General features: G+C 53.4%; 2 protein-coding genes and 1 pseudogene across 2 annotated transcripts; 2 read left to right on the top strand and 1 right to left on the bottom strand.

Moving 5' to 3' along the window:
- Window positions 1–517: 517 nt before the first annotated feature.
- On the bottom strand, window positions 518–3403 carry LOC125506998 (CBBY-like protein). The gene is made up of 6 exons (XM_087522485.1): window positions 2744–3403; window positions 2228–2296; window positions 1636–1697; window positions 1143–1223; window positions 826–980; window positions 518–732 (listed from the first exon to the last, which is right to left on the bottom strand). Exons 1-6 carry the CDS (start codon window positions 2765–2767, stop codon window positions 629–631), a joined length of 495 nt encoding a protein of 164 aa, XP_087378611.1. The 5' UTR covers window positions 2768–3403; the 3' UTR covers window positions 518–628.
- Window positions 3404–3985: 582 nt separating this feature from the next.
- LOC147967524 (uncharacterized) lies at window positions 3986–5880 on the top strand (annotated as a pseudogene).
- A 1697-nt stretch (window positions 5881–7577) lies between these two features.
- On the top strand, window positions 7578–9711 carry LOC147967523 (uncharacterized). Its single transcript, XM_087523170.1, has 3 exons — window positions 7578–7736; window positions 7826–8808; window positions 8970–9711. Exons 1-3 carry the CDS (start codon window positions 7578–7580, stop codon window positions 9709–9711), a joined length of 1884 nt encoding a protein of 627 aa, XP_087379296.1.
- The last annotated feature ends 2431 nt before the right edge of the window (window positions 9712–12142 follow it).

The following is a 12142-nucleotide window of genomic DNA, read 5'->3' as shown; positions in this document are numbered from 1 at the left end:
ATTGGACACACAGCAAACTCGAGCGAGTAATAGTTCAAAAGTTCAATACTTCACGGGTACAATCACAACAAAAACACAAAGCAGCTGGTGCTTATTGTAACTTTCTGCCGCAAGCTCAGCATTACATAAAGCCTAGTTTTGCTACCTCGGGTTTACATCAAGCCACGTTTCGAATCATCATGCAGTCGGTCGGTTACAGACTGATTGCAGGGAACTCACATCCAATGCCTAGTTTGCAATGGTATTAAGACCACCTCTTACTCAGTAGTTTTGATATTGTCAAGTCCGTGTCACCGAATCCATCCATGATGGCCTTTGCAGAGTGAAATTCTGCTCTAGCGGTTAGGCTGGGAAGGGCAGACAAAAGTAAGATAACAAGTAACATAATTCAGTGCTAAGCATACCGAAGATGAAATCAGTCACCTGCTTCGGACAATTATGCACGGCATGCCAATGCGCTCAGCTGCGATGACGCTAGGTTGGCTACCCGCTACAAGGATGCAGTTTTGCACATCGCATCCCACATATTCGGCCCCAGCTCGCAGCGTGGCTATTATCTTCTCGGAACTGAGAGTCGTGATTGAACAGTTAATTCCAGGCATATTACTTCATTGCAAGAAAGTAATGCTTAATCTACAGATAGTAATAACCTTTTAGATGGTGTGTTAATGTCAACACTGAGTTTTAGAAGTGATGCAACCTCTTCTGCTATCCTCTGTTTCTCTGCAGAAGCTGTCACAACCAAGCATATGGAAATAAGCTCGGACGGCACTAGCAATATTAAATATGAACAAGAATGCAATTGCTCTAATTAGTAATGCTCACCAGCCTTTTGTACTTCCTTGGTAAGTTGTTCATCCAAACTGGAGGCAACTCCTTCACCAAGAACAAGCTGCCCATAAAGACTTTTTTCAACCTCGTCTTTTCCAACAATGTTTATTTTCGACGTTCTCTCAGGGCCTAACTTCTCAACTATTGATCTGCAGTGGAGAAAAAAATGTACATTACAGTGTTTACTGGATGTCATTACCATGAACACAGGTGCCAGGCTTATTTTGAAACAAATGCAAGTGTTGACATGGAAAAAAATTCTCCCCAAAAAGGGAGATAACAAATAGGAGCAACTAAACATTAAACCAAACCTTGAAATCTTCTCTCCATTTCTACCATATGTTGCCAATATGGCTACAGGCACACCCTCACCAAGTGCATCATCGATGAACCTTCAAATTATTTTCATACACAATATCAGACATCAGGTAACATAATGTCAAGGAAAGAGTCGTTCATAGAGCAAACACAGGGCACATAAAAGAGACAATAACTAAAAAATGATTATTTATTGACACTAAAGCATGCTGAATGGGTAAGAACATGAAGAAATTTTTGAGTATGTGTTATGACTACAATCCCGTATTGCATATAACAGCAAACTCCTCACATACGAGGCAATCTATTTATCCAAAGACCTATAATTCATTGAAATTTCGCAGGGTGGAAGAATAGCTCATGGCTTCTTACAGTTCATTTGTGATATCCTGAATGTGCTCATCAATCATAACTCAAACTCTCTTGGAACTCTTTCTCTAGAAAGGTTTGCAACAAATATAGATACACAGGAAACAGTAAACATACTTCTCAACTCCAGGACGCAGTGGTAAGTCATCAGAAGCAGAGAGCTTTTCCAAAGCTTTCAACTATGAGAAGAATAAACCCATTAGCCTTTTAGTCTATGAGAAGAATAAACTCGTAAATTGGTTCAAAATCAAACTGTAAATTAGATCACGTAAGGACAGAAAACCTTAGTCATTTTGGACTCGGGTGTAAAATTAAACTCATATATATTCAAGATCAACCGTAAATTACAAAGCAAACATAAAACTGAGTGCATTGAACAGGAAATAAGTAATTTAACCCTGTTTCAAGGGTATTATTCAAATCCGGTGCCTTCCGGAGTCCTGGTTGTAACTTGTAAATATCAGTTTGCTACCCAGCTTCCTTAGCAGAACAAAGGATGATATACCCATGAGAATGAGGATATTGACTGAATACAGTTAGTTCTAAACGTGAAATGAGGTGAATCACATTTGCAAATTTTAGTTGGAATCAAGATAGGTGCCTATGATCAAAATTTTAATAGCAGGCTGGTGATATTTTTCTAGATAAATTTTTAGGTACATGCATAGAGTAAAGCTGCTAAAGAATGGTCGGTAGAATATATATCTACCTTCTCACGAAGAACACTTTTTGTAAATGATCCTTTCTCGCTAGTTGGCAGAGATGTAGGCCAGCCAATCTGCATCAAATTGGGAGAAAGGGTGGAGATGAGTATGCATTTATTTCCAATGTTTCCATCCATCAGAAAAAGTAATTAGTCAGGTCCACAACACTATGTTACAATATGAGCAGCTATATTGTACAGAGACATAAATAAATAGTACTCCCTCCGTTTTTATTTAGTTCGCATATTAGATTTGGTCAAAGTCAAGCTTTACAAACTTTGACCAAGTTTATATACAAAAATATTAAGATATACAATAACAAATCAACAACATTAGATTTATTATTAAATGTACTTTCACATCGTATAGATTTATTATGGTAAATGTCTATATTGTTTTCTATAAACTTGATCAAACTTTACGAAGTTTGACTTCATTCAACTCTAATATGCAGAGTAAATAAAAACGGAGGGAGTACTATTTAACCAAGTAGGAAAGCTGGGAGAAGAAACAGAGGGTACCCTGTCAAAGAACAGCACCAGCATCCTTTCCTCGTCACCACTAGATTTCCTAGAAAACTATGAAGGTTTAGGAAAATAAATAAAATATGGATAAAATGGGGACAAATTCACATGCAGCCTAGTCCAAAGATGTTTATAAAGGAGCGGATAATAATCAATAGAAGCTACAGGGTGGAACAAATAGAAGAGGAAAATATTAAAATCAGTGATGTCGATGGTCAACCTGTGATACTCAGGTTCTATGAAGCAGAAGAAGATCAATACGCACCTCACTAAATCAGCATATATTGGCACTGTCCAATTCGCACAATCCAAGCCTGGTCGCCTGGGTCCGAGCTGTCTGGGAAAATAGGATGACCTGGATCACTCCCGAGTGGCCCTCGTGGCACGCGACTAAGCAACGGACGGCTCGGAGGCTCTGCTCACATGTGGAGAGACCAGGGAGGCGATTACTACACCATCCTCTAATAGATTCACCGACTACATTGCGAGGATGTCATGCATATGGTGTTACATTTAGCATGGTAGTTAAGTTAGCAAAGTACTAGTCGGTTAGCTGCATATGGTGTGCATGCTGGGTCATAGTTCTCCAGTAGAGTCATGCATGTTTATCTTTGAGGTCTGTTTGCATGTAGCCTGAGACGTGCGAGTTCACCTCGAGGCATATTTTCCTGCTGGTTGTTTTGATCACCCGCCAAGACTCGTATCGTGGGATGGCATGATCAGATCCAGCTGCTCTAGGTGGGTTAGTTATGCATGTAACGATGAGCTTTGGCTCCCCAGAAGAATAAGAAGAGAAGAAAGCAACAAAAGAGGTAGGCAGTTGCGCCTCACAAAACTACTGGCACCTCTGTGTTCGTCTTCGATCCTCTAGCTCGTTTGTCTCTACCATGTTCACGTGTGTAGCCTCGCGTTTCCAACACCTGGAAGCGCAAAGCAACACGCCATAGTATGCAAGTAGCTAGTTCTCCGATCCAATCTTGTGTTCACAAAAGGACTCTGGTTGGGCGATACCAGTCAATTGACGAGAATGGCGATAGCCGGAAAGACTGTAAAGATCCTGTTCGCTGCGTGCTCTGCAAGCTCCAAGGCCATCTAGCCCGCGAGTGCCCTCAAAATCCTCGCAATGGCCGCGGCGGTGCTGCTTCCTCTAGACTAGGACCCCTTCCTGCTCGTGCTCCCGTCCATAGCCGCCTCCATTTTCCCACCCCGCCGCCCCCTCCGCCCCCGCACCCTCAAGCTATGGCACCCCCGGTGGACCTGAGCCTCGTCGATGCAGCTCGCCGCCCCCGCGCGAGCCACAAGGTTGGCGTGTCCACTCCCGCCATCGAGCAGAGTATCTTCTTCCTGCGCCGCCACGCCATCACGCTGCGTGCCTCTGACGGCGTCTCCTCGCCGATGGCTGTCGGGCGTGCTCTGGAGGCGTAACTATGCGTCCCGCCGCACCACCTGCGTGTGACGAAGCACAACCCGGAGGACTTCTTCGTCATCTTCACGCAGCCGGCCCACCACGACAACGCGGTCCGCCGCGGATCCCTGCGTGTCGACAGCGCCAACTTCGCCATCATGCCGTGGGGGGAGAATGACCATGCTGGCCATGGCACCTTCAACCTCCACGTACGGTGTGTCATCGAGCATCTTCCCCAGCAGTACTGGACGCTGGAAGGAATCCAAGAAGTCTTCGGCGACAAGGTGCTCGTGGACCGGCTCGACAGCCGCACCCTGGAGCGCGACCACACCAAGACGTTCGCGTGCTGGGTGTGGGTTTGGGACATGTCGTTCATCCCCACCCGGCACACGTACTCGAAGCTGCCGCAGGGCGCTGGTCGGGTCGAGGAGATGGACGGATTCTCGCGGCCGGACCACCGCGTCGCCCTCCCGCCCGGGGCGGCACGCTACGACTTGCTCATCCACGTCGACCGCGTTGAAGATTGGTTCCCCCGCTCCCCCAAGTCGTCGCACTCAGCTCAAAGCGGCCTGCCCTCCTCTGACTCCGACAACGACGATGAGCTGCCCCGGACCATCCCTGGCACCTGGGTTATGCATGTCGAGGACGGCCAGCCTATGGAGCCCCACCGCCGTCAGCAGCGCGCGCCCGTGGTGGACACGGGATGCCGCGGCCTCCCTAGTGCCGGCCCTCGCCGTGACCATGACGACCATGGTGGGGGCAGCGGTCGCCGCTCCTGGAAGGAAGCCCTGTTGGGCCGGGGCCGCGGCCACGCTGCCCAGGGAGATCGCGGTGAGGCCACGAGCAAGGAGCGCCACCGTAGCCGCTCCCCCCTCCCCGGCGCTCAAAGAATGCTAGAGGCCACGGACGGCATGGTGGCCGCCCGTCCTCCCTGGCGTACCCGGCCAAGCAGCTGCCGGAGGAGACCAAGCTCGCCAGTCAGATCCACGTGCCCTCCCCTGCTGCGACTCCGGCTCGCCTCCGCACCACGCAAGACGACGTCGCGGAGTTCTTTGCCACTGCTGAGAAGGCCCTTGCTACTCCCACCCTGGGTGATGCCGCTGCAACGCTCCTGGATGAGGAGATCGCCACTGCCACCGAGACGCCCCTGGAGTTCCACGACCGCGGCAAGCCAGTGACAAGCAAGGCCGCGCCCAAGACGCTGGACATGTTCGGTCCCACTCTCTCGGGGCCGCGCCACACCCCGGAGCATTTCAGCTGCCAAACTCCTTCACACGCCGACACGGTCGCCCTCCAGCTGGGAGTGGTGACCCAGCAGGTCCAGCTGCTCGAGATCGATGGGAACCGGGAGGCTCCGCGGCGCCTCTTCTCCGACAAGCCTGCACCCCTGCTCGGCCCGGCTCCGCCCAAGCGCAACTCGGCCCCGCCAAAGTCTAGGGCGATCTCGGTCCCCCCCCCATGTCAAAGCGCGCGCCAAGCTGCTCAAAACTGCAAGGTTCCAGTGGCGCAGCGCGGCTCGCTCCGGCTGGTGCAAGGCCTTGGTCTGCTGGGCCCAAAGGAGAAGATGACGAAGAAGGCGGCGGAAGCCCTCATCCGCAAGTTTGACGAGCCCCTCTCCGACGATGACATCGCCATCATCTCTAAGCTCACCAACATGGACAAGGGCTCCCTCCGCATAGCGGCTGGCCTCCTTGGTCCTGAAGGAGTTGCCGGGGAGGCCGCGGTGTGATCATGTTAGCAAGCTCCGGCACCGGTAGTTCTAGGTTTAGTTTTAGTTTCCGGCGACGGCCAGCCCTGGGCCGGCTTGAGTTAGGTGTCATTTGCTCCTGTTGTAGCTGTTATGGCTTGTGGTGCGTGTTGCGCCGTCGTAGTTTTGGGGCTATTGGTGGTCGGCGGCGTCCCCCGGAGAGTTGGTGGATGTACCTGTTATTTGCTTCGATTAGTCACTTTAGTCGCCGGAGATCCTTTGTGTTTTCCCATGGATGATGACTGCTGCACCCCCCCCCCCCCGATCCTGTGCTGGAACGTGCGCGGGTTAAACTCGCCGGCAAAGCGAGAGGCCGTGCGAGAGGTAGTTGCAGCGCACCGTACTGCTATCCTATGTCTCCAGGAAACAAAGATAGATGCTTGGACGCCTGCACTTGTTCATGACATTGGCGGTAGCGCCCTGCAGGGCTGCGCGGTGCTGCCGGCCATCGGCACCCGCGGCGGAGCCGCCATTCTTTGGAACAAGGACGTAGTCTCCGTCGACTCCCACGCCATAGGACAGTTTGCGCTCACGGCCAAGGTCACGCTCGTCGACTCCACCACTTCCTTTTGGCTCACCACGGTCTACGGACCGACCGAAGACGTGAGCAAAGACGCCTTCCTCGCCGAGCTAGCCAGAACGGCACCTCCCCCCTCTGAGCCTTGGCTCATCAACGGAGACTTCAACCTAATCTACGAGGCGCGAGACAAAAACAATCAAAATCTTAATAGAAGGCTATGGGCCGGTTTAGAGCGGCGATCGACGGTGCTGGCCTGCACCAGATCAAATGTAGCAACCGCCGGTTTACTTGGAGCAATGAGAGGGACAACCCCACTTTAGCTAGCATCGATAAATTCTTCTACTCCTCGCCCTGGGAAGCTCTTTTTCCGCGCGCGCTTCTGATGGCGGTTTCAACTGCAATTTCTGATCACTGCCCGCTTCTGCGGGCAGACGCGTCGGCGCCCCGTCGACGAGGGGGATTCAAATTCGAATCCTTCTGGCCACGACTCCCGCGCTTCCTAGACACAGTCGCGGCTGCCTGGTCGCGCCCGCTGGCCACCACCTGTGCTTTCGCCCGGCTACGCATCAAGATGAGCAGAACGGCCAAAGATCTTCGCATTTGGAGCAAGAATCTGATCGGTGACACCAAGCTTCAATTCCATATTGCCCGTGAGGTCATTCTCCGCCTCGACATTGCTCAGGAAAGATGGCGCCTCTCGATGGCAGAAGCTGAGCTTAGAAAGGGCCTGAAGAGCAAATTACTGGGTCTAGCGGCGATCGAGCGCTATAGAAAAAGGAAAACTTCCCGCCTAACCTGGCTGCGTGCGGGTGATGCCCCAACCAAATTTTTCATGGCCAAGATCAGCTCAAGAAGGCGCAAGAACTTCATCGGTGCTCTGAAAGTGGGCGACACCGTAGTGACTACACACGCTGAGAAGGAACAGGCAATACATGATCACTTCAACAGCATCCTGGGAACCACCCAGCACTGATCCACGTCGGTCAACTGGAATGAGCTGCGAATGCCTTCAGTGCAGGCAAACGGCCTGGACAACCCTTTCTCTGAGGAAGAAGTGTGGGCGGCAATAAAGGATTCTCCAGCGGAGAAATCGCCAGGGCCTGACGGGTTTTGCGGGGCCTTTTTTCGGAGTTGCTGGAGCATTATAAAGACGGACATCATGCGGGCGTTCCAACAGTTCTATCACCTGGCTAGACAAAATTTTGGAGCTCTTAACTCAGCGATCGTCGCTCTCATCCCCAAGAAGGATGGCGCGGAGTCCATTGCTGATTACAGACCGATCATCCTGATACATTCAATTGCAAAGCTTTTCTCCAAGGTGCTGTCAATCAAGCTCGCTTCGGTGGTGCAGTCAGTTATCTCGCCCGCTTAGACGGCTTTTCTGAAGACCAGATGTTTACACGACAGCTTCGTCTACGTCCAGAATTGCGTCAAGAGAGCCTGCACCGCAGAAAAACACCGGTCGTTCTTCTTAAGCTTGACATCTCAAGAGCTTTTGACAACGTCTCATGGGAATATCTCCTGGAACTGCTTGAGAGGCTAGGTTTTAGTGCACGCTGGCGGGACTGGGTCACGCTCCTCCTGGCTACATCATCCTCGGCTTTCCTCCTCAACGGATCACCTAGCGCGCTAATCCTGCATCGGCGAGGACTAAGGCAAGGCGACCCTCTGTCTCCTCTCCTCTTCATCCTCGCGATCGATCTCATCCACCGCCTACTTCAGGCTACCGAGGAGGCCCTCAAGATCATGCCGGTGCCTGGCCGTGAGGTCAAGCTCAGAGTGAGCTTATACGCCAACGATGCCATAATTTTCGCCAACCCTGACAAGGAAGAGATAGATTACTTGATGCATCTCCTCCAGAGCTTCGGCGACGCCACGGGCCTCCGGATCAATCTGGCCAAGTCCACGGCCACGCCGATCCACTGCAACGACATCGACTTAGGGCTAGTCCTTCAAGCGTTTGGTGGCCCGATCGCTCACTTCCCTATTAGATATCTAGGTCTACCGATCACCACGGGACGGCTACGTCTAGTGCACTTGCAGTTCATCCTTGACCGCATCAAGGCACGGCTTGCAGGCTGGAAGGGACGCATGCTGTCCATGGCTGGCAGACGGGTCCTTATCCGCTGCGTCCTCTCGGCTCTGCCTACCTTTGCCCTGACAGCACTGCGGGTACCCAAGAAGCTTCTGAAGGAAATTGACAAGCATAGGCGACGATTTCTCTGGGGGAAGGATCAAGAGCTCTCCGGTGGCAGCTGCAAGGTAAACTGGGAACGGGTTTGCTCCCCGACGAGCATGGCGGTCTCGGCGTGCTGGACCTTCCCAAATTCAGTCGCGCTCTCCGGCTTAGATGGCTCTGGCACAGCTGGAAAAATCCCTCTCGCCCTTGGGTTGGAACGGAGCCGCCGTGCGATGACGCAGACCACGCCCTCTTCAACGCGGCAACGACTGTCACAATCGGCAACGGCAAAAAAGCAAGCTTCTGGAGCTGCTCTTGGCTCGGGCCGGTGCCGCTGAAGCTCTGCTTCCTGTCTCTGTTCAAGCACTCCAGGCGTAAGGGCAGAACGGTGGCACAAGCCATCGCCGGCGACCGCTGGGTCCTGGACCTTGCACATGGCAACAACTTTGAACTTGCCAGCGAGGTCCTAGAATTGCACCACCAAATTCAGCGCCGACAGCTCAACTTTCAGAATGATGATCAGGACAAGATCCGCTGGAACTCGGAGGGATCAGGTCAGTACTGCTCGCGCTCGGCCTACGCCCTCCAGTTTCTGGGCTCCATGACGACCAGGTTCCAGGCCATGATCTGGAAAGTCTGGGCTCCGGCCAAGCTCAAAATGTTTGGGTGGCTCCTCCACCTCAACCGATTATGGTGCAATGACCGTCTCCAGCGCAGGGGCTGGCTGAATTCCTACTTTTGCCAGCTATGTCTCAGAAACCTGGAAACCTCGGCGCATCTGTCCTGGAGCTGCCCGTTCACAACGACAGTTTGGTCTAGCTTGTCATCTTGGCAGCACTGCCAGGGTCTCAGCATGGCGTGTCTGCCAACTGATTGCAGCTCTCTGGAAAAGGCCGAAGCCATGGTTTCTGCTTCGGGGCCAGCACACGCGAAGGGGATCAAGTCTTTGATCATGCTGGTGTTATGGAAAATCTGGCAGGAACGTAACAGTCGAGTCTTCAGAAATCAGGAGGCCTCGGTGCTTGCGGTGATCGCAGACATCAGGAGAGAGCTCTCGCTTTGGCAACAGGGAGGCTACAAATGCATTCTGAGCCCCTTCGGGGATCCTCCATGAGATAGTAGCCGTTCGTCGGGGTGCTTCAGGCACCTAGGCATTTTCTACTTCTTTTGTTTATCTCCTTGATCCATGGATCTTCGCCTTTGCCACTTTGTCACCTGCTCCCTGCTTAATCAATGAAACCCCAGCCTTGCTGGCTCGTTCAAAAAAAAAAGAATGGCGATAGAGCGGACGAGCTTGATTGCCCCTGCTAGGTGGACCAATGAAACAGCATGATGTTGGAGCTGGCATTCAGTGGTTGCGGAAACACGGGTGAGTTTGCGTAGGGAAAAGGCAGGAGCCAGCGCCCGGCCACCCCGGGCACTTGCCCGGGCTCGCTGGCCACGGGACAGCATACACACGTGAGTCGTGACAGACAATGGGGCAAAATCTGCTATGCATCGAGGTTTACCCGGGCAGCAGTGTCGTGTATACGTCATAAACAATGGGGTGTACGTATATACGTCATAAACAATGGGCTTCTACCCAGCGTTTGGCTAATATTCAAGTGATGGGCTAATTAACTAGGCCTACCAAGCATTCGGCATGGGCTGCTATTCCTTCTTCTAAGAGCATCTCGAGCCGCACCTCCAACAAAGCCCTCCAGACGAATTTTCGGCCGCCGGCGTTGAAAAATCGGCCCAGTCGCGTCCTCAAAGGCCCTTTTTTTGCCGGCTCGGGCCGAAATTGGCGCCGGCGGACCCGGGCCGAACCCGGCGCGCTTGGGGGCACCGGTCGAATCGTTTTTCGCGCGAAAATCGGCGGGTCCTTCTTGGCAGCGACTCGGCTCTTCTCGTCGCTTCGTCGTCCTCATCGCCTCAGTTCCCGCGGCGGAATCAATGTCAAAGATGTCACGCGCTGCCGCGCCGGTCAGCCTCCTCCATTGATGCCTCACGGGCGGCGCAGTGAAGACGGGGCGACGCACGTCACTCGCCCGCCACGCGTACGCACGGCGGCCACGCGAGTGCAGCCTATATAAGCCTCCCCCTCCCGCGCCGGTGAGCCACGCAGACACCTCGCTCTCCACCGTCGAAGCCTCTGTTTCTCCCTCTTTTCTCATCGTTTCCAGTTCACCCAATGGCCGAGCGCTTTCCAGGCGATGGTGCGGCGGCGAACGGCTTCGGCCGCCGCCACCTTCACGAGGACGAAACTCGGCTTCTCTATGAGGCCGAGTATCCAGTCCCGCCGGACATGCGGGTGCCCGGGGCATGGAGGATCAGCGCTGGCGGGGTCCCGGTGCCACCGCCGCCCACCGTGGCGGCGTGTCGTTACGAGATCACCCGTATCCGTGCCTCTCTGCCGCAGGCGGCGAGGGAAGGGCCAAGGTACATCCCCGACAGCCCGCTGTGGGAGCAATACTTCCGTCGCCGCCACACCGAGCAGCTCGAGGCCACCAACAGCGTCGTGCCCTCCGGAAGGCTCAACTCCGACGGCCGCCGCCAATGGTGGGGCGAGCCCGGCCGCACGCTGGAGGCCGTCCTCGAGTACATCGAGGGCGGCAACACGCCCAGACTGGAGTACCCCGCTCCCCCCTCCTTCTCCCGCCGGCGTGGGAGCTCATGGACGTCGAGACGCATGGACCCGGCGTCCTCCTCCTCATCCGGCCGCTCGTCTGGCTCTCCCACCCTCCTCCCCGTCAAGCCGGAGCCCCAGGACGCGCCGGCCAGCCAACGCACCCGCAGCTCCGGCGTCCGCATCGCCGAGCCCTCCCCCACCTATGCACGGCTCGTCAGGCCGAAGGTGGAGCCCGGCCTCCCCGCGGAGTACGAGGCCATAGTCCGGCGCGGCTTCTCTGACGAGGAGGCCCTAAAGTGGGCGTGGGACGACTACCTCCGCGACGAGATAGTCCGGCAGCACCGAGCCCTGGAGAAGATAGCCGCCCGCCAACGTGGGCGCAAGGACGAGCAATTCTCCAAGAGTTGAGCTCGTTACAAATTTTCATAAGTAGCACCGAAGTGTTGCAAGCCTTGTTTTTGAAAATGCCATTGTTCAGTTCCTTCCAAATCTTTCACCAGGCACAAATGAATAAGGTGTAGATCTTTGTGGTTATGGCCGGTGCCCTATTCTGGATTGATCTGAACCACCAGTCTTCGAGGTTTGGTTCAATGCTGATCGGCGCGTCCATGGGTACACTGAAACGCTAAATTATGTCCTTCCAGATCATTCGAGTATAACTGCTTTGGGCAAACAAGTGCAGGGTTGTTTCTTGCTGGGTGTTGCACAACTTGCATATGGGTGTGTGAGGCCAACCTTTCTTCAGAAGTATATCAGCCGTGTTGCATCTTCCATCAGCTGTGTTGCATCTTCCTTGGATGGCTAACCAAGCATGAAATTTACACTTTGCTGGTGTACTGGAGTCTCAGATAAGCTGCTTGTAATTTGATCTGACTAGTTCTTGGAAAAACATTTGGTATGCAGACTTGGCTGAGTAGGAGCCATCAGCCGTCCT

Source organism: Triticum urartu, chromosome 5A (assembly GCF_056163025.1).
Source record: "Triticum urartu cultivar PI428250 chromosome 5A, HENAU_Tu73, whole genome shotgun sequence".
In the NCBI taxonomy this organism is placed as follows: Eukaryota; Viridiplantae; Streptophyta; class Magnoliopsida; order Poales; family Poaceae; genus Triticum; species Triticum urartu.
Note: the sequence above shows the minus strand (reverse complement) of the source record. Positions and strands in the feature narration are given on the sequence as shown.